Genomic DNA, 26,395 nt, shown 5'->3' on the forward strand with positions numbered 1-26,395 from the left:
GTTTAAAGACATTCTAAAGCAGGGCTTCTCAATTTGGTCCCATGAGGGCCGCAGTCCTGCAGGTTTTCAGTGTTTCCGTGCTGCAACACACCTGACTCAAATTAATGAGTCACTGGGTAGAACGTCACAGGCTGTTGGATCCATGTAATTTGACTAAGGTATGATGGAGCATGGATACACATTAAAAACCTGCAGGACTATGGTCATTGTGGCACCAAATTTATTTTTATTTATTTAACCTTTATTTAACCAGGTAAAAATGTTTGAGAACCAGTTCTCATTTGCAAACAAATTGAGTAGCCATTTCTGAAGAAGGCTTTTGAAGTGCCTGAAAACAACCCAAACAGAGCGTCTTGCGTCATCAGTTAATGGGCGGGGTCACGTAGCAACGCGGAAGCTGTCCAGTGGTCTTGCCTGTTGTCATCCCTCTTGGCACTACCCCGTCCCGAAGAAAAACCCGGGATTTTTTTCTCTGCCTTCTACACAACTCAACCGCTTTGTGTGGACCACCGAACATTTGACTCTAGCACCCCACATATCACGATGCTCTCACAGAGGTCAGTAACATGATGCTACTGCTAAGTAACATGATGCTACTGCTAACATCCATAGCAGCAACACATGCTAATTAACATTAGGATGCTAAGCAACTCATAAGACTTCTGTAAGAGTGATTTATCCTGATTTTTTTTCTTACACGACTTAATGTTATATCATTGAAGAAGTCAAGTCAAACTGGGATTTCCGAGGTGGGGAGTGACTATAAACGCAGAGGGTGTGTCATGTTCATACCAGCCATTGAAACTATGCACCAAACTAAATGTACTTTAACACGTAGTGTAAAAAAAAAACAACAACATTTGGTTCAGACTCCTAAATATACTTTGCCATTTATTAGATTTTTAGTGTCAGAATTTACCTTTCCTGTATAAACTAAGTTTTATTAACTAGCCTACTTTTTGTTCAAATAGGTAAACATGCAAAACATGACATAGATGTAAAAATGACCTGAGGTGGCTGCACACCTACAAGTTATAAAGTAATGACATCTGAGGATACATTATATTACTAACACACTATGCAATAATAAGTATTTGTAATGTATTATAAAGACCAGAACACTTCAGTATTAAGTAAAGTATCTGGATTCTGGATGGTCCCAAGCAGTAGTTCTCTGGGTTTTCTGGAGGCCTTTCAAAGTTTCTCTTTGGACATTGGCTGGTTTTTCACTCATTTTTACTCCATTTTTTGTGTCTAAACAGATAACTTAGCAGACTGGATCTTTAGGCATTTTGTAACTAGCAGCCGGTCACAAGACACATAATTTGTTCCCAATTTCTTAGCTGTATCCGATACAACTAACAAAGACAACACAGTTTGGCAGACAGACAATATATTTTGTACCAACAATAGTATTCTCAAAGAGCTGTTAAATTAAACTTGCATATCTCAGCCTGGTGTGTAGTGTGGCCTAAAAACATGTAAGGGGGAAAAAATCCATGAAAAACTTGACACAGGACTGGAGTGATACATCTGGACAAGAACTAGACTGAATATCAGGGGCAACAGGTCTCTCAGTAAAAGCTAGTTCAGACCTTTACACACCCATCCATCCTTTTTATATACCGCTTAGTCCAATTCAGGTTCAGGGAAGCTGGAAGAGAGGAAGGGTAAACCCCGAATAGGTTGCCAGTCCATCCCAGGACTTTGGCGCAATATGTACAAATAAACACTTGCACGCTCCTCCGGTAGAAACAATGGAACAATGTGGAGCAGGTAATTTTCTTTTTTATGCTCATGAGTGGTACTGAAGCAATTTTACTTTATGCAGGAAGTAATGGGTGAACAGCGAGTCTGTTTAGAGTGTATTAAGAGCAGCTGGGTAGGATTTTAGAATATCAGATGTGCAGTTATAATTAGGATAAAGGGGATGTCTGTGGCATGAAACTGGACTCCTGGTCTTACGATTGTCTGTGTTGCATGTGCGTGTTTGTATTTTTTGTTGCTTGCAGGTTATTGTTGCTCCGATCGGCTTCTTTTGTGATGAGCAGATCACTCTGCGCAGGTGTAACATCAAAACACGGCAAGGCGCCTGACATGATTCAGGGTAAGAAAGCAAACACATTCTGCTGGTCCTCATTTCCTCATTTCTTTACATTTTCAGGGAATAAGGGAAAAAGATGCAGGCATTCATAGAAATAGGCCAATATAAATTAAAATACAGTAAATAAGGCAAAAACACAGTTTGTAAGAAACTAGAGAGCTTAAATGTCAATATTTGAAATGGACACCTTTATTATTCAGCATAGCCTGAGCCCTCTGCTGGAGGATCTCTTCATGCAGACAAACAGAAACACAGGGAATATTTTGATTTAGTGTTTCTATGAAACTCTTAAGAAAACAATTGTTTTTTTTTTTTTTTTACGAAAATACCTTAAATTTACTATCAATGTGTGTATATGCATTCTTATTCTGGATTTTATTTTTTATTGTGTATGTTAATTTTATCATTAATTTTATCTTTTTAATTGTTTGCTCTATATTTTATGATTGTGCAGCACTTTCCTACGATGCTGTTCGTTTTAAATGTGCTTTATAAATAAATTGGGTTTAGTTGGATCAGTCCTACTCTGGTCCTCTGTCCAGCCGGCGGACTCAGAGGACACTCGTGTTTCATAGCAGCTTTCTTTTTTCCTGGCATCTTAGCACTCAAATGGTCAGTTGACAGAAGATTAATCAAAACCTTTTTTTTAATTACTATTTTAGTTGAAAAAACTTGATAAAATGTAAGAATTTGATTATTTGCCTTCAGTGAGAAATGCTGAGCTGACTAAAAAGTGTGCCCTTTTAGCTTCTTTGCAGAATCAAAGTATTTTTTTTTAGATTATACTGGAACATTCAATGTTTTTAATCAATATCTGTAAAATTCTTCCAGATTTGATTGTTTGAAGGTTTTGTCTCTGTGGTTGCTGTGGCCCCTGAGTTTCTTTAACCTTTCTCTCACTTTCACTATTTCACTGCTTTATAATAACTGAAGTTGCACCCTGTGTGAAATGTGTTCAGAGAGTTTTGTTCATTTGTGATTTGCCTCTAGTGAAAATTAGTGACCATGAGGACTGAGGAGATGGTCTGAGATCTGTTGCATTGATGTTTTAAGTTGACAGACTTGCAGAAATTCTAAGAGCCGTATGGAGAAGATGTTGATGAGCTTACATTATAGATTGTCATACATCAGCTTATTCATCCACTCCATTGTTTCAAGATTGTCTGCCGTTACCCAAACAACAAATCATGGATAGCAAAGACCACCAGAGCCCTTCTTAATGATGAGAAAAGGGCCTTCAGAGCTGGCAGCAATGAAGAGGTGTTAACAATGCAGGGGATAATCAAGATAAACATCAGAGGCAAAGTTCAAGAAGATTCTGGAATTAAAACTCCATCAGAACAACAAAAGAGAGACTGGAGTGGCGTGAAGACTGGTTTTATAGTGGAGTTGTGGACAGTTTGTTGAAGTGAATTCCTCAAACTATTTACTCCCACTCTGCGATTAATATCTCATAAGTTATTATGTACATAAATATTTAGATATTATAAGTATTTCCTCCAGACAACCATCTTACTGCATGGTGTCATTCATTCATTCATTCATTCGTCCATTCATTCGTTCATTCATTCATTCATTCGTTCATTACCACATTTTCCAGTTCAGGGTTGCAGGGAAGCTGGAACCAATCCCAGCAATTAGCAGGCGAGAAGCAGGTACACCTGGACAGGTCGCCTGTCCATCGCAGGTCCAACACAGCGAGACAAACCACCACTCACGCTCACTCACAGAGTTTAGAGCAGGGGAGCCCAAGTCCGGTCCTCAAGATCTACTATCCTGCAACTTTTAGATCAGGGGTGTCAAACTCCGGTCCTCGAGGGCCGGTATCCTGCAGGTTTTCATTGTTTCCCTGATCTAACACACCTGACTGAAATTAATAAGGTATTGTGAAGAAGTTGACAAGAAGCTGTTGGATCCATTAGATTTTATTCAGGTGTGTTAGATGCCCCCAGTCGGGGCTCAAACCAGCGACCTTTGTGCTGTTAGGCCGCGGTGCTAACCCACTACTCAGTCTGTTGTTCCTCATTTATTTATTTTTTAATTCTTCTTAGTTATCTCAAAGTATTTCTGACTGTAAATCTGACGAGTTCTCTGTTGCCCTCTGAACCCGTAATCTGTACGTTTAATCCTGTTTGTCTCTCCACAGGAAATCCACTTTTACACGTCTCTAATGGTGTGTGTTGGTAAACAAAACAAATCCAACTTTCTGAAACTCACATTCTTTTCTGATTATCTCTAATTGTTTTCTAATTCTTCCTGCATGTTTTTGTGAGCTGCCTGAAGCACCTTGTTTCATCCTTTAACGTCTTCTGTTCTCAGTCTGGATTTTATGCTCAGTGACGTCCTCTCTGGCAGAGAGAAACTTTAGCTCCTCTTCCTCCCTCTGTGACTTCAGCATTGTTTTGTACTGTCTCTGTGTTTAAGCTGCACCGGTTTACATTCTGTAAGATGTTTTAAATGCTAGCAGCATTTAAACTACAGAAGTCTCCTGAGGCAGAACTTCCAGAGACAGTATGAAACGAGCAGCCTTTAATATCTGCTTCTTTCACCTCTCTGTAACACTCTCATTCATAGATGTGTGGACGCTGCAGCTGATTGTTTGGTCTGTGTTTCAGTTCGCAACAGGCTGAGAGAAATAGTTGGAGCTTCTACGAACTGGAGGTACTGATCTGTGTGTGTACGTCTGACCTTGTTTTGTTGTCCCATCATGGTTGGTAGGTTGTGTAGGATTTCTCTTGTAAGAGAGAAGCTTTGATCTGATTCAATTAGCTAATTTTATATGTATGTATGTCAGTCAGTGGCTGTATATACAGTATAATATACACCATGTCAACTCATTGAAGATTATTCAGTGCTTCTGTATGTGATCATTTTCTGTCATTTTCTTTGTCAACTTGTGCTTTTTGCATCTTTGTCTTATTATTTTAAATCAAATCTGTAACTGATATTCAGTGAATCTTCAGCTCCTGGATTTGCTGTTATAGAATTGTGCTATTTTGAATTTTTCTTTAAATTATCACTTTACACGAATTTAGTTTTGGAGTCAACTGTCATAAAACAAGATTGTATTACAGAAGTAACTGTCCTGCATTAGTCCTGTTTAAATGGTAAATTGTACTACTGTATTAATTATACAGAATATTGATATTGAAATTGTAGTAAATGCTTATAAATTCATAAGTATTAGAGTAGATGGAGTGGTTTGAGATATATTTCAAGTTAATTAAAATGACATTAGTTACAAAGATTTTAAGTTAATACACTCAGTGTATTTAAAATTACAATTTGTACTAATTATATTTTTTTATATTCTGAAAAAAAGCCCATTTTATCAGCATGCATCCTAACATCTGCTGTCACTGCAGGAATGCGTCATCCCTGCATGAAGAATAGGCTGAACATGGGCTGTTTAATTATATTAGAGTGAAATGTTGAGATTAATTATTTTTGGAAGTTGAATCACAGCAGTGCAGATGTTGAGAAAGCTGGAATCAGATTTAGGTTCGCTGGATTAAAAGGCCAAAAGTGCTGCGGTTATCACAGACGATGAGGGCCCGTTCTAGAGTTGGATTAATCTGTTGATGAACCAGCATTGCATCACAGAGGGAAGAGTACTGTGCACCGGTCCAGGAAAGAAGTCGGCTCAGTGGATGATCAGCTGAATAATTTTGTGCTGCAGACATAAATATTTAATATCTGCGTTGTGTTTGGGCTTCATAGCCAAGCAGTTTGGTTCAGTTTTGTAAGTTTCGTTCCATCTGAAATGAGTCAGTGTCTTTAGTTTACACTCACACTGCTTTTCAAAGCAGTTCTATCAATGACTATTTTACATGTTTACTGTCTTTTTATGTGGTACCATCCACAGCGACCATCAGCAGGCCATGGCAGAGCGTGTGTCGTTGTCATCCATGTTGGCCAAGTCTCAGCACGACCTTCCAGCTAAGAGGATGAAGGACAGTTACCTGGAGGTTCACCTGCCTCTGGGCTCTGAGCCACAGCTCCGGGAGAAGTACCTGACGTACCACAACACTGTCAGGTAGAGGCAAGCTAACACTAAACATTAATTATCAATTTTCTAAGCCTGCTTCATCCGGTTCTAGATCACAAAGGGACCCGAGTCTATCCCAGATATCAACCCAATCCAGTCCACTTTATTTATGTAGCACATTTTATAACACATGGTTGCCAGTGTATAATGTGTATAAAATGTATATAGAAAATATAATTGTTACAACACAGAGACATTCTATACACAACCAGAGAATTTTTAAAAAACTCGAAACAAAATACACTAATATCTGAAATATATCAAAGAAATCTCAGAACTATGAAATACACTAAAAGCAATTAAGATTAAAATGTTTTAAAGATTAAAATGCATGTTGATAATAATGATAGATATTTATTAAAAATATTATTAGCAGGCTGTAATGAGGCTATAGCTAGAAAATGGTGCAGATTAGAACCAACAAACTACTAAAGACTGGCTAGAAGTTGTAAATGGAAACTCTGAGATGGAGATCCTGGCCCACAGACTGAGGACTCAAGAAGAATTTTATCAAGAGAAATGGGAAAATGGACATTTTACACTTCGTCACACATCTATAATTTTAATCAGGTTCTCTGATGTTGCTGTATTTCATATTGCTTTAAAAAGAAAAGTATAATAAAAACAAAGTAAAAAAAAAAGATTAAAATGCATTAAATGAAAATGAACAGATTAAGACGGACTATGATAAAGCTATTAGAAGGGTAAAATACGCTAAAAGACATTGACAGACTAAAAGAGACTAAAAGGAATTATAAGATACACTGAAAAAATGATGAGACTAAATCACATTAAAAAACCAACTGAGACCACACAATTCTTCTGCTGTGCTAAAACCCAAGGAGTAAAAATATATTTAAGATGTGATTTAAAAATGTCCGGATGGGGGTCAGTTTCATCCGGAGCAGAGCTCATTCTGCGGTTTTGAAAAACTCGGTCACGTCTGCTTTTCAGTCTGGATTTTAAGACTTGGTCGAGCTGATCTGCAGACCTCGGTGCCTTTGATGGAGTGTTTAGTTCAAGCAGGTCTGATATGTAAGTTGGTGCCAGCTCATTTAATGATTTAAAAACAAACAGTAAACTCTCAAAATAAATTCTAACATTGGCCTTTATTGGAGAAAGTTGTGGTTCACCCACTGTTTGGAATCTCCAGCTAATTTAAAAGTATGTTTTTGTGACTGTGAGAGGAAGCTGAAATACCCAGAAAAGCTCATGCAGACACAGAAAAGATGAGGTTTGAACCAGGAACCTTCTTGTTTTGAGGCATCTGTGATAATAGCAGCTTCAATAGCAGATTGTTGCAGAAGAACTCCTCTCTGTTACTGAGATTCCTCATTGTGCATTAAAGGGCCAGACGGCTCTAATCTAATAACTTTATCATAGTTAAAAGCCTGCGGAGCTTCTGGTGCTGAGTCTACATTTGCTTATTGTTTGATGTGATTACAGTTATTACAATAGAGATGTATTTACTTGTTGTCTGTCCTTCTTCCTCTTAACTGGTCTAATGTCTATCACAGGTTTGGCAGAATCCTGGAGGACTTGGACAGTTTAGCAGGTATCAGTGATAACTCTTCAGAGTAGACTGGAAACTCCACGCAATCACAAATTAATCCAAGTTTCCGCTTCCTCCTCAGTCCTCATTGCTTACTCTCACACCTTCAACCCGGAGCTGAAGAAGTCTCCTCTCTCCATTGTCACTGCATTGGTGGATAAAATTGGTAAGAGCCTGGAACACGTTGGGAAGATTACACTTTGTTTTGTTGGGGTCTAGTTTAATTTAATTTTATATATTTTTCTTTATGGGGGACAGACATGAGGCAGCACATCATCTATCCAGACTGCGACATCAAGTTTACGGGTCGTGTGACGTGGGTCGGGAGGACGTCTATTGAAGCAAAGATGCACATGTCACAGGTAGTCAAACATATTCATGCAAAAGACATTCAATGTTTTGTTTCTATTCTGCAACTACAAGTCGACATTAAAGAGTCGTACACCCATTTCTGCCTAAATTAAAGAAGCTCAAGACAGAAACAGGAAGAGAAACCTTCCGTTAATTTCAATGACTGTCTCCTCCTGCAGTACCGTGATGGTGCTTATGCCCCTGTTCTAGATGCTACGTTCGTCATGGTGGCTCGAGACCCAGAAAACAAAAGGTAAAGACGTAAGAGCTACAGTTACTATTTAATGTGTGGATTTTATATGAAAATCTTTTGTTTCCAGCTTTTCAAGAGTGCGTACAGGAAGTGCTCCATAGAGTTAAAACTTTCAGTTTTTATGATGTATAAAAGCTAATCCAATCTGAGCTATTGAGACTAATGACTTAAAACATTACATATTTTATTACTTATGTATTAAACACACAATGTGATGTGAGCACAAGTTCCTCTGCTTGTGGGCTCACTGATGCTCATGGAAAGTTGATTGGCATGAGAAACTCACTCTTGGCCCTGCTCATTCATTTCCAGAGGTAAGGTACGTCTTCTTTGTGCATCAAGGAGTAGTGACTCTGCCTTTTAACCTGGGGCATTGGTGGGCACTTGGATCGATAAATGACCAAAACTCTTTAACACACCTAAAAGAAAAGGACGCCTACCTTACCCTGCAAAAATTAAAACAGAAAGACAAGAGCAACACGAGGAATTGGTATCGGATCCAGAATCCGAGGCAGCCTACAGGAGGGAGGTGGCCTCACTGGTGACATGGTGTGAGGACAACAACCTCACCCTCAACACGGACAAGACCAAAGAGATGATAGTGGAGATGAGGAAGGAGAGGAACCCTCACCAGCCACTGCTTATCCGCGGGCTGGAAGTGGAGAGGGTGAGCAGCTTTAAATATCTGGGGGTCCACATCAGCAAGGACCTCACCTGGACACTCAACACCACACAGCTGGTGAAGAGAGTTTAGCAGCGACTGGACTTCCTGAGGATGCTGAGGAAGTTCGGAATGTCACCAAAGATCCTCAGAAACTTCTCCAGCTGCGTGGTTGAGTCCATCCTGACCAGCTGCATCACCGTGTGGTACGGCAGCAAACGCCTGCAGAGAGCGGTGAAGACTGGTCCAGGATCACCGGGACTCCGCTGCCCCCTCTGCAGAGCATCCACCAGCACAGAGTCCATCACCAGAGACCCCACCCACCCCCAACATGGACCGTTCACTCTCCTCCCCTCAGGCAGGAGATCCAGGAGTCTGAAATGCAGGACAACCAGACTCAGAAACTCTTTCTTTCCCCCGGCCATCAGACTCCTCAGGCAGTTTAATACATATTTGTGAGGTTGGCAAACAATAAACTCACGTGTCTGACGACTATCCTTCTAGATAACGACATGATACCAGATATTCCCAGAGGTAGAACTAATCCCTGAGGAAAAGCTCCCTCAGTGTTTGTTTCCTCATGTGTTCACCACAGTTACTCACAGCTGTTTGTTCTTCGAGGTTTGTTTCCTGTTAGGACTGAATTATACTGCCAACCTCTTGAGACACACATCCGAGCGGTTCTTCTTAAACTACTACTATTATCACCATCTCTGAGTCTGGGTCCGTATCACATTTTACTAAACTCTAAAGATCTGAGTTGTGTCCAGTCACAGACCCTCGACCACTTTGTTTCTAACTCCTCTTTTACTTTTGTGGTTTTCATCCTCTCTTTCTCTCTTCATTTCAGGGCAGCGTTTGTAAATCCGTTGAAGCCTGATGGACCGGAGGACGAGAAGCTCTTCCAAGAAGGAGAAGGTATGATAGGGACATTATTTGGATCAGGTAAACATACTTTTTGTGTGCTAATCTTTTGACTCGTCTCTTCCCTTCAGCTAATAAATCCCGCCGCGTGGAGCTGAGCACTGCATCGCTGCTGAAGGTCGCTCCCACAGAGGAGGAGAGGAAGATCGTACACAGTCTGTTCCTCAACACTCTGGACACAAAGTACGATTATAATATTATTTTGAAGAGAAAAATAATTTGACTTCCACATAAAGTGCAGGAATAGTTTAGACGTCCTAACTTTATCATCTGAAAGTGTCATGTTGATGCAGTATTTTCAGTTGTGCTGTGTTGGAACCAATAAACCTCTGAGACAGTAAGAAAACATGTCTGATACTTAAGATAAAAAAAACTAACTGCACCCCCATCATGTTCCAGTTCACGTACAAGCAGTCTTTCACCTGGATGTACTAAATCAAAGCTCACTTTTTGGGTTTTGGATCAGTTGTTTTGGAGCTTTGGCTCCATTATAGATGTTTTCGAGTTAAATCTCTTTTTTTATGTTGTTTTGTTTTCTGCTGTTTCAGCACAGTCAGTTTCCGCAGCCGAGTTCGGCCTCCAAACTCCGTGTGGATGGAAGACGCTAAACTGAAAGGACTGGAGATCTGCCACCCTCAGGTAGAGAAGGAACATCAAAAGATGTTTGAGTATAAATCTGAAATATTTAACCTCATATTTTAGCTTTGATAGTGTTTTAAGATACTTTCATATGTTCTGCCACCATCATTTCCAGTCATTCACGCATCCATAAACAGCCCCTAATCCTTTCTGTTTCCGTGCTTTGATCAGGAGAGGAACATCTTCAACAGGATTTTTGGAGGTTTTCTGATGAGGAAAGCTTACGAGCTCGGCTGGGCCAACGCCTGCTCCTACGGGTGAGCTGTTCAGACAAAAGATAATCCATGAAAGAGGAAGAATAGTTTGAATATTTTGTGAAGCATGTGCTAAATGCCGTCCCTTCCCCTGTTTTGTTGAAGCGGATGTCGGCCGAGTCTGGTGGCTGTTGATGATATCGTCTTCCAGAAACCGGTGGAGATCGGCTCCTTGCTGCTGCTCTCCTCACAGGTCAGAGGATCATAATGATTCATAATGATATCAGTTTATTTCCTGTTTACTTAGAGACCAGCTGGTGAGCATTAGAGACCGAAAGGGGGTCAGTTTTGGACAAGCAAAGTTACGCTTAATTGAGAAAATAAACATATTTCTAAATTATCATCTTCCTCTAGGTTTATTATGTTTATCCAAACACCCTCCAGTGTATAAAATATTCTTAACTGGACATCTGCTCTTTAACACACACAATATAATGTCATTTACATATAATATCATTTATATATAATATCAGTACATGTTAACGGTTCCATGTGCTGTCTCCTACTTGCTAAAAGTAAAATCTGTTATTTTATCTGTTAAATAAGAATAAAATAGTCAAAGTTATGAAGAGCTATTTGAGCCATGAAGCCAAGTTTTCTGCTTCTTCAGTGGAAACATTAAAACATTAATTAGGTAACATTTGGGGAATTTTTTAAAGGGAACGATCACACATTAAAGGCGGTTAAGGTCATTGTGTGGAAGTCATTTTCAGCTGTGAGTCGTTTACCTGCGTGACCAAAACCTTTTCACAAGCTCCAATGTGTGAATTGTTGTGAAACCACCGAGAGGAGAGTTAAGGCTGCGCTGTAGAAGTTGGGAAGCTGATGTCTGAGACCACCTCCCCAGTTCAGTTTTTTTCCTGTTTAACCAAAATGGCGTTCTTGACACCTCTTGTTTTTGTGGTTTGGTGATAACATTGGTGCATTCAATGCAAACAACTTTTACAACAAATGATACACTATGGAGGTACTTCACATATAAACGCTTCTAGGTTATCCACTGGTCAACATTCTCCTGACAAAGGTTTTATTTTTCATTGAGATTGTTTCTGATTACCTGGTTCGCTTAAATTTTAACCCACAAAATTGCTTCTTGTTACCACAGATTGCTGTTATAAAGTTTCATATTAGCCAGCGACTACCTTACATTCTTTATTCTGTGATTTCAGTATCACCTAAACAAATTTTGCCTTCTATTATGCAGTGGACACATTATTTGCATGGATTAATCTTCTCAGATTACCAAACAGTTCTGGATAAACGTGCCTTTGACCACCTCCGAATGAGGCCTGAGAAATCAAATCTAATTACATCTTCAGTCCTTCCGAGTATACTTGTATACAACTGTATTTAGAGCTGCCCACTTCAGAAAAGTGAACTCTGTGTCTTTCAGCAGTTTTGTGCCTTTTTGTATTTCAGGTGTGTTACACACAGGGGAAGTACATCCAGGTTAGAGTTCACAGCGAGGTGTATGACCCCCTGACGCGCCAGCACAACACTACCAACATCTTCCACTACACCTTTGCTTCGGACCGGGATGTCCCCAACATCGTTCCCAAGACATACGGAGGTGAGCCCTGCAAAAACGGCTGTTTGAAACTCCACCTGAATGACAGAGCAGCCTGGTTTTTATATACTTGTGGGGGCCAGAAGTTAGTTTTAACCATTCATTCTGGTTCTCTTAGTAAAAGTTGGGCATCCAGTGTTAAAGATCTTTAATGGCTAAAAAATCTCCCTCTTTGTAGATCACATGTCAGCTTTCTGCACTTCATAGAAAATCTGAATTATATTGTTAAACTCAAGAAAACAAATGTGAATGAAATTAGTGTAATGTGTGTAATAAGTCTCTGTGTGTTAAGGTCTTGTATGTGTCTTAACAGAGTCGATGCTGTACCTGGATGGAAAGAGACATTTCAATCAAACAGTGGAAGCCTGAAATATCAGAGATGTGCCACTAAAGCCTTTCACTGTCTTACCAACAAGCCAACAAGGTGTTTATGTATCGGCCTAGAGGAACAAATGCAGTTAGCATGCTTTAAATTCTCTTTATATTGCATTTACACCATCCACAAGGTGATTATGTTTGAATCATTTACTTAATTTGCTCTGGAGGTTTACACTTTAGTGTCTTTGGTGCATTACATTGCCAAAAGAAAGACAAAACAAAACTTTTTAGTTGTCTTTTTATCTTCTGAAATTTTCTTTTCAGCATTTTAGCCAGTTTTGGCTTATGGCTTGTCAACAACAGCCGGAGTAAAGGTTCTGTTACATACATACCTGACATTTATATTCATGGTGTTACACTAAAGAACACTACATTATCATATTCTGCTGTTGCTTATACCACAAATTATTTTTATTCTTCCATTGTATGCCGGGCTCAAGTGATATTTATACTCAAATGCTATATATAAATTACTTACCTCAACCTTAAACTTGCACTGTTTTTTTTTTTGTTTTTTTTTGTTTTTTTTCCTTAAGTGTTTGGCTCATTTGGCAAATGAAAAACATGAGAATAAAATAGTTTTGACTTTGGTAAGAAACACTAATGTTAATTTTTCGTATTTATATTTAAGTTTACATCTTTTACTTTTGGACATAGTAAATATGTTTTGAAAAATGTCCCAAGATGAGACAAACTAGTGATTTCTGTAGCTGTCTTTTATTTACCAATTTCCACAAACAGGTCTGCTCTGAAAAGATAAACTATTGTACTCACCAGCTACAGGTGACATAAATTATAAAAACGTTTTGATGCCAGACATTTTGTTGTAGTTTTGTGGGAGCTTTTGAGGCTAAATATATTTTACTTGTATAGAACAGCTCCCATTGTTTATTCCCTATTACTTTGGTAGCTGTATTTGCTTCTTTTCTGATACATTCATAACTACATTTTAAGATTATAATTTACTTTTGTGAGGTAAAATATGGGGTGCAAAAATGAGCGTGTGCTTTCCCGGGGAGCTATAAATCCGGCCCGGAACGGATCTTTTGCAGTCGTTGCTCACCGGTGCTGGTTACGGAACGGACACTAAAAGGGAATTAAAGTTAATCAGCTGTCATTAATCCTCCTCGGAGTCAGGTCGCGTCTCTAGTATGAAAACCATGTTAGCAATCATCTCCAACGCACTTTGTAGGATCACTGGCAAAAATGTGGTGAGTGGTTCGGGGTTAACGTCGACCTCAAAAGCGGGAGCACTTCATGCTAACCGCTGGCTTGCTTGGTTTGACGGTGGCTGACCTTGTGAGCCGTGGCTAACGTTAGCCCTGCTGGCTAGTTTGACTCCTGATTTTCATTTTGCATGCTTTGGGGGAAATCGTGACAACTCTGCTCACATATCTTTGACTGAACAAATGTTTAAATGCATTTTGTGCAGTGAAACCAGGGAGCTAACATTGCGCCGTCACGTTATGTAAATGCTTTGTTTCTAACCTGAATTTTTTCTGCCTGTGTGTGTTTGTGATGGTAGAGGTTTGCCTTCCTCAAACAGTAGACCAAGCTTGCACTGATGTGACTGGGTTGGGTTCACACTGAGGTCCAGTTTCCTCCTATGTTTTGACATGCTGCACAACATACTTCCCTTATGTCATTTAAAGTATTCTGAAGGTAGCATAAAAGTAAATGTTGCCTGTTTGAGAGTCATTGTTATATTTTGCACGTGCAAACATCTTAGTTACAGAAACTTACATGAACTACTTTAATGACCCTGTTAGAAACCTGAATGTGGACCCACTTTAAAGGTTTCTGAACAAGCTGTGCAGGCGTCAATAAGTTTGTGCAACAGGTGAAAAATCACGGCATGCCTGCACAGATGATCAGAAATCTTGACGATGTTGTGCACGTTGATAAATAAGAGCCAAACTGGATTCTTGAGCTCTTCCAGAAGCATTCACACAATCCACAGATATGTGTGTGTAAGCGTCAAATGTTGGCTCTGATAGAAGCATTTCTGTGCATCTGTCAGTGGACCGACTCCAGCATGTTCAGTCTGTGTTGTGGTGTCAGTGACAGCAGGTTCCTACAGACACTAGAAAAGTGTTAAATATCAATTAGGTTTATTTTTAAAATAGAATTTTCAATTTTACTTCCCTTTGTTTAAATCACTTTGAAAACTTTTTTTTTTTAAAAAATCAGAATGTAAGGACTGGAGGAACCCTGCTAGTTTACTGCCAGCTTTCACCTTCCTACCTGCTGCTTTCCTGCCTTCATTCTTCACAAACACAACATTCAACAATCCCCATTTATTTCTCGCTTCTCTCCCTCCTCTCCCTCTCCCCTGCACCTGAACCCTAGGGAGCCCAAACAGTGTCGGAGGTAAGCAGCTGCTGATGTTTGTCTTTAGGCCTGATCCTTCACTTCCTTCCCTCTGCAGTGACAGCGCAGCTGAAAGAAATCAACTTTTATTGTCTTAACTTGACTCTCCCCTGTGTTGGTGCAGTCTGTTTTATCAAGTGTCTTTTAAAATGCTAATTTCATTCCTTTTTTTAAAAAATATTGTCTTAAATTTTTGTACACGTTTAATTTTACCATTAAAGGGATTCTCCTCTGCAGTGCCACAGTTATCGATAAGCTGTATCAGTGATATTTCACATCAGCACAACGTACTTCCCGGGTTTGGGATACTTCTCTAATTGATGAATGGTGTACACTGAGTTCAACAAAATGTCAGTTTAATTAATCATAGACTTTTCTGAAAATGCCGTCACTACATATTGTTCTTTAATTTTTTATTAACATAATCTAAGACTTCAGTTATCTGTTTTAGCTTTACCAGTGGTTTCCATTTTCCTAATTTTTATGCTAAAAAAGAAACAATTCTCTGAAGACACCTTTAATCTGAATGAAGGCTCAGAAATGAACTGATTTTTACCAGTATTAAAGTCAGCTCTTTATTGTACTTTGTTTATAATTAAAAATAACTGAGGATGCAAACATCTTTTCTTAATGTTTGTTAGAGTCTATTAAATGTGTAAACAGTGATTAAATGAGAGTATAAGACAGACTGAATCAAACTGAAGATTTGATGCAGTCGGCTGTCTTAGCTAAGCTAGTTTAAAAAAAACCTGTACAAATGATGGAGTTGAATTGGCTTAATTCCTAATTAAATTTGACTGGAGTGCATCGATTTAGACTTGTGTCGAGCTCGTATTTTCTGTTTAAGCTGCCTTGTAATGACAGATGTTGTGACTTGTCTTACATAAACTGAAGTGAATCCCTTGTTTTAGGCCACATTTCAGTTTTTCTTTTGGATATTTGCAAATAATTTAGATAATTTTCTGAAAAAAGAAAAGTCTGAAAATAACCATGTGCAAAAATTCAAGGTCTAGTTTTACATAAGCAGCAACTACAAATTTTATATTTTTTCCAAATAACAAATTAGTTGAATTCTTGCTTCTGAATGACTAAAACCAGCAAATATTTAGCCTTTTGGTTGAACATCTATTTCAGTAGTTTTATTTCCTTGTAACAACAGCTGCAGATTGTAGCTAACGTGACCAACTCTTGCAGCTCTAATGTGATTGAACAGCCTCTCTGGAATATTGCTGAGTGATTGATTTACTGACTGATTAATCATTTTGAGCGCTAATCTGATATAAAATGGATCAAACTGCAGATAAAAGTTGTGCTGGTTGTGAAATAGCTCACACAGCATAGACACTGTTGGACCGGTATTAGTCTCCATGTTCCTGCAGTGTTTTCTCATCATTTTAGACCCCAGTCATGTTTTTCTTTATCTAGCTGTTGCTTCTGCTGTTTCACCTGTACACGTCTCCTCACCTGTAGCTCCTGTAGAGCTCCTCTGGGTGTGCTGTGCTCTGGTCTGATTGGTTGGCTCCTGTGTTCCCCAGCTGCTGATTGACCTGTCAGAGTACGTCAATCTAACTTCACCGGCGGCGCCCGCCTTGGCACTGACCCAGCGACAACCACCTAAACCACCACCAGTCAGTACTAGATCGACTGCTGCACAGTCAGTTAGCATCCAGCCCGAGCAGCTAGACGGACCAGTAAGGACTCCCGTAGCATCCTGCGTGTCTGTATGCTCACTAACAGGGCTGGGGAACTTAACCAGAGCCATGTGCCAGGCTTATTTAGTAACTTGTTATTTCTGGGAAATGCACTAAATCACTAACTGAACATGTTAAATAAGAAAACCACGACTGCAACTACCAGTTATTTCCCTTCTGTCCATCTGGATTTCTGTCTAATTCTGGCTCTCTTGCCTCTTTGCTTTCTTCTGTTTGTTCCTGGATGTCTACTTTCTCTCTCTCGCTGTCTTTCTTTCTCGCTCTCGCTCTCTCTCTCTCTCGCTGTCTTTCTTTCTCGCTCTCGCTCTCTCTCTCTCTCTCTCTCTCTCTCTCTCTCTCGTTGACCTCCCATCTTTGAATTTCCCTGATATTTTTTTCCTCTATATAAATTTTTCTTCCTGGATTTCTTTCTTTCATTTTGGATTTCTATATTTCTTTCTTTCTGGATTTCCCTCTGTATCTAAAGAAATTTCTCTTGCTCTCTTTCTTGATTTTCTTTCTCTTGCTTTCTAAATTTCTATCTTTCAGTCTGTCTTTCAGGATTTCTGTATTACTTTATTTATTTCTGGCTTACTTTCTGTCTCTTTCCTGTAACTTCTAAATGTCTGTATTTGCTCCTTAGATTCAGTCTTTATGGATATGTGTTTTTTTTCCTTCTGTCTTTTGCTTTTTTTCTGGATTTCTTTTCATGTTAAATGAAGTTACACCATTTAACCGTTGCTAAACAGGAAATGGACACCATTGTTAAATGATAACTGGTCATTTGGTGAGATGAGGACTGTTGAGTTTTACTCAACTGAAAAGTTTGAAGTTTTGAGTTGGGTTGTTTTGTCAACTTATTTAAATGATGAATTACACACTCCTGCTTAAAAGTGGCTCTTTCATCACAGCTAAATGAAATCTTTTCCATTATATAATTGTTCCATTTAAAAAATGTTGCATAGGAACATAGTCCTGATATTATACAAGCAGGATTGTTTTTTTATTTACCCCCTATTAACCTAGAACCCCAAATATTAAGTGTACAGCCATGCAAGAATGGAGAACATAGCGGTTAACAATGGAGTTTAAACACAGTGACACAAGATAAATTTTTAAAACACACAGCCCTCTGAAGTGGCAGCGGGTTTCGTTGTCGTTCTCCCACCCTGTTATTGACCTGAACATGATCAGCTACAGCATAGACCAGCAGACCTGATCCCTGGCTTGTTTTACCCTACTTAACCCTCCCCCTGCTGTGAAGAGGAGGGCAGCCTTCGCGCTGCTTGTTGTGGAGGACGTGTGTGTGGTTTAAGTAGCTTTACGATGCTGCTGCAGCGACTCTGAACTGCATTTGAGGTAATTGTGCTTGACATGTTTTTCAGGGTGGCAGAGTCGTCGTCGCTCGCTCATTTACTGACTTCACTCCTCAGGCGACCTTTGACATCAAGGTGGGTCCAGGCACTAAATACTCTGATGCTAAGCTCAGCTCACTGTAACAAAACAGAGTATAGAAAAAAAGGGTTTCTGTACAAATTGTATAAAAAAAAATGAATTATTAAAAACAGCTTTTTATGTTGTATCGTATCGAGGTTTTCCTGTATGCCCTGAAACAGCAGCAGCGTTGTTGTTGGACCGGGAAGGTGTGTGATGTGATGAGCGCTTTTTCTCCAGTAGAAATGCGACGTGCACCGTCTGGAGGAGGGTCCTCCAGAGAAGGCGGAGCTGACCAGGGAGCAGGGCCTGCAGTATTACCGCACCATGCAGACTGTGAGGCGCATGGAGCTCAAAGCCGATCAGCTCTACAAACAGAAGATCATCAGGGGCTTCTGTCACCTGTACGATGGACAGGTAGGTACCAACATGTCTGACCAGAGCTGGAAGATTTCAGTTCTAATCATTCAGCTTAAATGGCTGATTCCTGTTTTTAAGTAATGTTTGGTCTTTACATCCACATTTATCTGCAAGTTTTATTTACCAGGACAGTTATTGAGACAATTGTACTGAACAGCAGAGTGAAGAATTGTGCTGATCTCAAAGGGAGATTTGAAGTATAGAGAATAAATAACAACGCTGTTTGTACAGGCCTCCCTTCATTTTTAATGAAGAACGTGTATAAAGGTTTTACAGATCAGCCAATAAAAACTAAAATCCCCTGGTTCTTACCAGGTTGTAAAATGAGGAAAGTATTCATTCAGTATTTCCCATATAACAAAAACCAAAGCAAATTCAGAATCAGGGGTGTTAAGAGAGAGAAAGTCCATCTCATGCTTCAGCAGCTTGTTGAAGCACCTTAAGTGGCATTAGTGTGATAGTGTGTAGTAACTGTTTTCTGTATGTTGTATCAGTCTCTCATGTGGTTGTGGAGGAATTTTGGTTGATCACAGCTCTTTTTAGGCCATATCATGTCAGGTTGAAGTCTGGACTTGGACTGGATCTATCATGATTCTTCTTTTTCAGTCAGGCTGCTGCAGAACTGAGGCTGTGTTTGGGATTATTGTTTTGTTGTTTGACAGCTAAAACGTGGCTCAATGACTACAAACTGTTCAGGTTCTGTAGCTGCAACACAAGGCCGAATTATCAGCCTTCCACCACCGTGCTTAACAGTTTGAGGTGATTTGCTGCATTGCTGTGCGTTATGACCAAACATTGTCCCTTTGGTCTCCTCTTTATAAAGGACATTGTTCCAGAAGTTTTGTTGTTTATTGTGGTGCATCTTAAAAAAAACTGAGCAGTGTTTCTTTTTGGAGAGACGAGTCTTTCTCCTGCAACCCTTCCAAACAAGCCATGCATGTTTAGTCTTTTTCTAATGGGGCCGTCATGAACTTTAAAATTTAACATGCTAACTGAGGCCAGTTGAGTCTCTTCTCTGAGCATTACATGGTCTGACCTTGGACTGAACTTCCTGGGAAGACTGGCTCCGGCCTTGAATGTTTTTCACTTTGTGAATAATATTTCTCGCTGTAGAATGATGGAAGTGTGCATGGAAAGGACTTTTTAACCTTTTGCCAGACTGGTGGGCAGTAACAGTTGCTGATGTATTTGCTCTGTGTTAACACACAGCTGAATGTTCCAGACCAGAAAAATGACAAAAATGTCTTGCTTTTCTGCAGGTGCTCACACTGAGGATGATCAATTTATGAAGTGCATTTGATTAGTTTTCTTTTGATTATGTTGCTAGAATTAAGGAATGGTTTTATTTCTTTTTCACATGACAGTATAATTAAAATGTGCAGAAGTTTACAACAACAGGAATCCAGACAAATGCCTACATAAAATTACCTACATAAAAAACAGCAAGAGTCCATTTATTTTTAATGAGACTTTACACACTAATGCACTTTAAATAAAAACCTGTCTGCTCCATCAGTACACATGAAGTAAAGAAACTTACTATTTATTAATTTATAATACTAATTCTGAAAGGAAGAAATCTTGTAGTGAATGTAAACACAAATTTTATCTTTTAAGGCAAATCTTAATAAATTAAATTATATTCCTAAGACAAACACTCCCTCCACATGCTAGATACTGAAAGCTTCAGTTTTCTCCCATAGGAAGCGTGTGCTGCAGGCATCGAGGCCGCCATCAACTCCTCTGATCATCTGATCACAGCCTACCGCGCCCACGGCTACACGTACACCCGCGGCGTGTCGGTTAAAGAGATCCTGGCTGAACTCACAGGTGAGAGTAGAAGCTAAACAGTTTGCTTTATGAAATGCTTCATCCCTTTACTGATGGTTGCTCCTCAGGTCGGAAAGGTGGCGTGGCCAAAGGGAAGGGAGGATCTATGCATATGTACGCGCCACATTTCTACGGAGGCAACGGCATTGTGGGCGCACAAGTAAGCGGCAGAAATGTCACAGCTTCAACATATTTTCACCGTAACTTCTAATTAACTGAACTGAACTGTGCAGGTGCCTTTGGGCGCAGGGATCGCTCTGGCCTGTCAGTACCAAGGCAATAATCAGGTGTGTGTCACGCTCTACGGAGACGGAGCAGCCAATCAGGTGAGCTGGAGACCAGGATGCAACCTCCAAATATTTTATCCTTATAAAACACGTAACAGTTCAGTTTCACAAAATACAACATTATAGCAGTTTAAAGAGGAAACTGAGTCATTGATTTAAACAGTTTTAAAGCTACTGAAAGTGATAATGGTACACTAAACAGGAACTAAAACAAAAGATAAAACCTTTTTTTATAAAGTAGATAATGTTGTTGGTTTGAAGATTTGACGGTAGTGACGTGTCATTTCATCCAATCAGGGCCAGCTATTCGAGTCATTCAACATGGCCGCTCTTTGGAAGCTGCCTTGCATCTTCATCTGTGAGAACAACAAATACGGCATGGGAACATCGGTGGAGAGAGCGGCAGCCAGCACCGACTACTACAAGAGAGGAGACTTCATACCAGGACTGAGAGTGAGACACAAACACAACTTCCATCATGTAGAGAAATGTTTGGGATGTCTATAGCAGTGACTCCACTTGGCGGTCTCGGGCATCAGCTGCTTTGTGCCTGTTGGCCATACGCTGCAGCTGGCCAGTGCAGACCCAGACTATAGCAGGAGGTGGCTGATGTTCCCGTCCTGGCAGTTGCAGGTGTGAGCATGCATTCAGCTGCCTGATGCTCATGTATGATACTGCACACAAACCATTCAGAGAAGGACTGCAGGCAAGGCTGGACAGTTGGATTTACTTCAGATATTACTCTGGTTTGATCTGGTTTTCTCCTCTGTAGGTGGACGGGATGGACGTCCTGTGTGTCAGGGAGGCCACAAAGTTCGCTGCTGATTACTGCAGATCTGGAAAGGTAAGCTGACCAATAAAAACAGCTTTCAGAATATTTGACTGCTTCTTTTCTACTTTCTGTCCTATAATAATGTAAAGTTTTTTCATCTTGGAAGACAGATTAACCTAAAAAGGTCCCTGGCTTTGGATTCTCAATGTCGGTCACATTTTATTCTCTTATCTCATTACTGTTGTGAACCTGGAAAAGGTGGAAAAAAACACTAAACAATTGTTTTATTTTTAAATTGGTTAGTAATGGATTGCTTCACTAACTGTGACTAGTATAAATTAACCATCAAACATTTTTAATTGGCTAAAATAAGCAAAAACATGAAGGTTTCCATTTTTCTTTAAGCAACTCTAATAATAAAACTGAACACTTAGTGCCCCCTAATGAAGGCTGATTCAGTTTCAGCCTTGCATCCTGCCTCTTCTTTAAGTTCTCTCCAGCTAGTAAAAGTCGCTCTTTCTTTTCCTCTTGTGTTTCCTTGCTGAATGAGCCATGGTGGAAGTTCAAAATCCCAGTGTGTTGCTGGCGTGCTACGCAGTGCCATGAAGTAGAATAAAGCTTTTGTGTGATGCGCTGTACTGGGATAGTTGTAAACTGTGGTTTCTCAGCTTTGGGACGCTGCAGGGCAGCAATATCACGTCAAAAAAATCTGATGTGAGAAGAGTCTGTTTGTGTTCTCAGAAAAGAAGCAGACTGAGCTGAAATCTGTCCACAAAAGGATGGAAACTGCAATGATCAGGTTTATGTGAATAGTTCATTTTGGTTTGGTTGGTGCAACAGAAGGTTTACAGGAGCTTGTGTGTAGAAACACACTGGATTAATAAATCACGCTATCCAAACTGCATTTAAAAAGTGAATGCGAATGCATTTTAACTTGATCATCAGCCCATTTAATGCTGGTTGTTCAGCATCATAATATTAATACTTTTCTGGAGTTTAAAGCAGCAGTTTGAAATGTAGCTGCAGAAATGACCTGCTGTGACTTTCAGGGTCCCATTGTGATGGAGCTGCAGACCTACCGTTACCATGGACACAGCATGAGCGACCCTGGTGTCAGGTGAGTCATCAGGAACACTGAGCTCTGCGTCATGTTCAAGAGACAGAAATGTCCCCTTCTGTGATTAATTAACCACCCATATGTTCCAGAGGGAGTTTGGTATCTTCCTGCTACTGATGAGCCAACACACACAGTTAATCAGGTTATTTTTGCCACTTTACATCCTGCAGCTATCGCACTCGCGAGGAGATTCAGGAGGTGCGCAGCAAAAGTGACCCCATCTCCTTGCTGAAGGAGCGCATGCTCAGCAACAACATGGCGGCAGTAGAGGAATTTAAGGTGAGAGATCACATGACCAAATACTTGCTTTTATAGAGGTGATGACACTCGCTGCCCTTACTTTAATCACTATGGAATAGTCATGAGGGATGGATTTGGTCCTTCACACACTGACTTTGGTTTAGCTTATGTGTTTTAGTTTTAGAATCTTTGGAGAAAAACTAAGGAAATTTGTGTTTCAGTTATTTCTCATCCAGTCCATCAAGAAACTTAAAACATGGGTGAAAACCAACAAGAGAACAATGCAGTGTTTTGGGACGTCTTATGGGGCACAACCACACACTTTGTTGTTCTGCTCACTCCACAGACGCACAATCCTTCCTTAAGTTATACCTTGTTGTAATGACTCATCAGGCTTTCCAACAGGAAAATGCAACAAGAATTGGTATTATCTCAGGGAAGAATTAATCAACCAAACACTAAGTTTCTTACTTTTTCTGCTAAGTTTTTATGACATTTGAATTTACGATAAACTAACTTCTAATGGATTCTTTTTATGAAGGAAAAATTCCACAAACACACTCCCATTTACAGTACACTTACTGTGTTCTTTATCTAGTGTTTGGAAAATGTGCTTTACAAATAAAGTTATACAAGTTGCAGGAGTTGATGGGAATCATGTCTCCTGTCAGGAAATGGATGCAGAGATCCGTAAGGAGGTGGAAGAGGCGGCTCAGTTTGCGACCTCTGATCCAGAGCCACCGCTGGACGAGCTTTGCAACCACATCTTCTACAACAACCCACCGCTGGAAGTCCGCGGGACAAACCCCTGGTCCAAACTCAAGTCTGTCAGCTAGACTCAGCCCTGTTAGAGGCTCAGTTAGATGCTCCATCCTTCTAAGCTCCAGAGCCTGAGTCCTTGCTGAGCTAAGGGCTGCTTCGGTGCACCTACACCCTTGACTTTAGATCTCTGCACCTTAACGGGACTCGGTTTTTACCTTAAACCAGCCAGTATTATTTATTTATAGTTTTATATAGAAATATGTAAGTTATTATTCCTGCTGCACATCTGACCAGTCTGTTGGTGTCGGTTCATAATTTGATCAAGTTGTTTGAAGTGAGAAAATAAGATGCATCGAGTCTACTTGACAGGTGAGAAATTCTGCAGGGCTGCGCAATATATACGCACAAAACTTGTTTCATTCTTTGATTGTGGGATTTTTTTTTTCTATGACTGGTTCATTATAACGTCCTTCATGTTTACCTGAAAAACAAATGTCAGTTTTCTCCAAGCTGTCAGCCGCTTGCTGTATATTTGGGACTTTTCACACTCTTTCCTTGCTGCTTTCAAAATGGACAAAATGAGTTTAAAGGCATGTACAGTAAAAACTCTTTGAGTACTTTTCTCACATATTTCTCTCATTTTCTAAGCTGTGGAACAAACTCCAGATACCACCAGTGTGAAAGGAGTTTATGAAGAAACCAAAGCTAAGCAAATTTAGATTTTGTGCTTCACAAGATCACCTGGATGCTTCAATTTTAAAGACGCTCTCACTCACGTTCCACTTTGTGCCTAAACTGAACACACAAACATCTCATTGGGTTTGATTTTGTGCGATGTGAAACTAAACTGATGGGAGATGTTCAAATCGTGGCTATTTTGTAGTAGAATTTTGTTCTACACATTAGAAAATGGAGCAGGTATGTCCAGACTTGTACTGGTGCTCTTCATGTATCCGTTAAGGCTTGTTTTTAACCAGTTGCAGTACAACCCAGCATAAATACCACTTTTCCACCTGACTGCAATAAAACAAAATCTTAACACCCAACAGAAATCTGCCTGCTTAACTCACAAGCAGCATCAGCTTTCTGAAGGCTTGGTGGGTCAGAGTTGAAGGAAAGTTCAGAAGGAATCGCTCTCCTGTGCTGGGGAATAAAAACACTACATTTTAGTTTTTATAGACAAACGTCAGGAGTTCTGAGATCACTTATTATGGCAGATGTTTCATGTATATCTGTGTACTGAGCTTGTACAGAACGTTTTGCTATTTCACTGTTAAATGCTGTACACTGGAAGACTGGAAGACTCGATGTAAATAAATAACATGACCAAAATGGGGAAATCCTGTTTCTGTAGTTGGAATATAATTTGTGTTGTGATATCAAACGATAATTTAAAAAGGTCATGTACCAATAAAGAAAAAAGCTAGTTTTTATAATCACCAAATACAGATGGAACTCAAACAGAATATTGAGCAAAACTTAATTTACTTCAGTGATTTAAATTAAAAATGTAAATTAATGTTATATAGATTTCAAGCATTTGTTATAATTGTGATTAAAATGACCTACAGCTTATGAAAACCCAAAAATGTGAGTATATAATATATTAATGTACCTTTAAAGTTTAATGTTTTTTTAGTTTCACCTGTATTTTAAATTGTATAAATAAAGCAAGACTGGTGTGAAAATGAGCTCTGTGGCTGTTCCACCATCTGCCAGCAGATGTCGCTATAAGGCCAAAAATCAGTGCAACTTATTTATCCAAATTCTCAACAATGAAACAGCAGCCTGCTCATACAGTGTTATTATAATAACACATACCTAAAGAGAGAAGATAATATTCTGACTGTTCTTGTTATTTTCTGTGTTTAAACTTGATAGATTAACATCTGAGATGAAATTCAATTATAAACCAGTAAAATAAGGGCAAAACATTTCAGTGTAAAAAATAAATAAAAGTAAAATCTTTGAAAATAACCACAAAGCTAAAACTGAAGAAGCAAATAACACAAAGTAAAGAAATAACTTCCATTCAACAAGAATCTGGTGGAAAACACCTGGAATAATAACTGTTTATGTTCCTCTACCAGGGATTAAACGTTATTTCCAAAACTTTTTAAGGAAAATTAGAAAAATGATTTTGGGGCATTAATGGCTTCCTGAGAGAGAGCGATGAAACCCAGAAAAGGGCCCAGGCTGGTGCTCTGGGGAAGCTTCAGCCTCTGCATGTCAGGACGTTTCAGAGGGTTTTTGTAGAATAATTCACTTCTTTTGACAGTTTTTTTTTTTTAACAAACAGTTGTGTTATTACATGAACAGAGCTTTAAATGAGCAGTTTTCAAAAACGGTTTATTGTTCGTTTATGTTTCAGCATCTTAAAACATTACTAGTTATCTTTATTAAAATATGTCGGGTGTGTGTTTTTCTTGTTTTCTTTCTTTTTTCTTGTCCTGTGTGGTTTTAAGTTGCGATTCTTTGGTATTTATTTGGTTATTTGAGGTCACTTCCTGATGTTTTTCTAAGCATTTTGTCTTTGTGGCTGTTCTGCATCTTATCAGTATTTGTGAATCTGTGTGTCACCCTGTGGTTTGTGTGTCTTTTAACTTTTTTTAATCTTTTTGAGTCTCTTTTCCATTATCTTGCATTTCTTTGGGCTCATTTTCACGGCAGTGGTCATTTTATGCATCTTCTGATTGATAACATCTCTTTAAAGTTATTTGGTAGCTGCTTACATTCCCTCT

General features: G+C 39.4%; 2 protein-coding genes across 6 annotated transcripts; both read left to right on the top strand.

The window, feature by feature from the left end:
* The first annotated feature begins 383 nt into the window (after positions 1 to 383).
* acot9.1 (acyl-CoA thioesterase 9, tandem duplicate 1) lies at positions 384 to 13,214 on the top strand. Of its 2 annotated transcripts, XM_041967692.1 has the most exons (16): positions 384 to 557; positions 2,013 to 2,107; positions 4,251 to 4,277; positions 4,720 to 4,765; positions 5,970 to 6,140; positions 7,670 to 7,707; positions 7,787 to 7,870; positions 7,963 to 8,066; positions 8,235 to 8,308; positions 9,820 to 9,887; positions 9,965 to 10,076; positions 10,442 to 10,532; positions 10,704 to 10,789; positions 10,892 to 10,979; positions 12,206 to 12,356; positions 12,667 to 13,214. In XM_041967692.1, the coding sequence occupies exons 1-16, from the start codon at positions 544 to 546 to the stop codon at positions 12,720 to 12,722; spliced, it is 1,305 nt and encodes a 434-aa protein (XP_041823626.1). In that variant the 5' UTR covers positions 384 to 543; the 3' UTR covers positions 12,723 to 13,214. The 2 variants fall into 2 exon arrangements, with proteins under 2 accessions (XP_041823626.1, XP_041823627.1); XM_041967693.1 differs by lacking the exon at positions 4,251 to 4,277.
* A 558-nt stretch (positions 13,215 to 13,772) lies between these two features.
* pdha1b (pyruvate dehydrogenase E1 subunit alpha 1b) lies at positions 13,773 to 24,999 on the top strand. Of its 4 annotated transcripts, XM_041967592.1 has the most exons (13): positions 13,773 to 13,942; positions 15,081 to 15,101; positions 16,637 to 16,792; positions 18,178 to 18,243; positions 18,470 to 18,643; positions 20,350 to 20,476; positions 20,545 to 20,636; positions 20,710 to 20,802; positions 21,061 to 21,216; positions 21,536 to 21,607; positions 22,585 to 22,652; positions 22,823 to 22,931; positions 23,564 to 24,999. In XM_041967592.1, the coding sequence occupies exons 1-13, from the start codon at positions 13,883 to 13,885 to the stop codon at positions 23,726 to 23,728; spliced, it is 1,359 nt and encodes a 452-aa protein (XP_041823526.1). In that variant the 5' UTR covers positions 13,773 to 13,882; the 3' UTR covers positions 23,729 to 24,999. The 4 variants fall into 4 exon arrangements, with proteins under 4 accessions (XP_041823526.1, XP_041823528.1, XP_041823529.1 ...); XM_041967594.1 differs by lacking the exon at positions 15,081 to 15,101; XM_041967595.1 differs by lacking the exon at positions 16,637 to 16,792 and having other exon boundaries at positions 13,774 to 13,942.
* Positions 25,000 to 26,395: the final 1,396 nt, after the last annotated feature.

Source organism: Melanotaenia boesemani, chromosome 18 (assembly GCF_017639745.1).
Source record: "Melanotaenia boesemani isolate fMelBoe1 chromosome 18, fMelBoe1.pri, whole genome shotgun sequence".
NCBI classification, from domain to species: Eukaryota; Metazoa; Chordata; class Actinopteri; order Atheriniformes; family Melanotaeniidae; genus Melanotaenia; species Melanotaenia boesemani.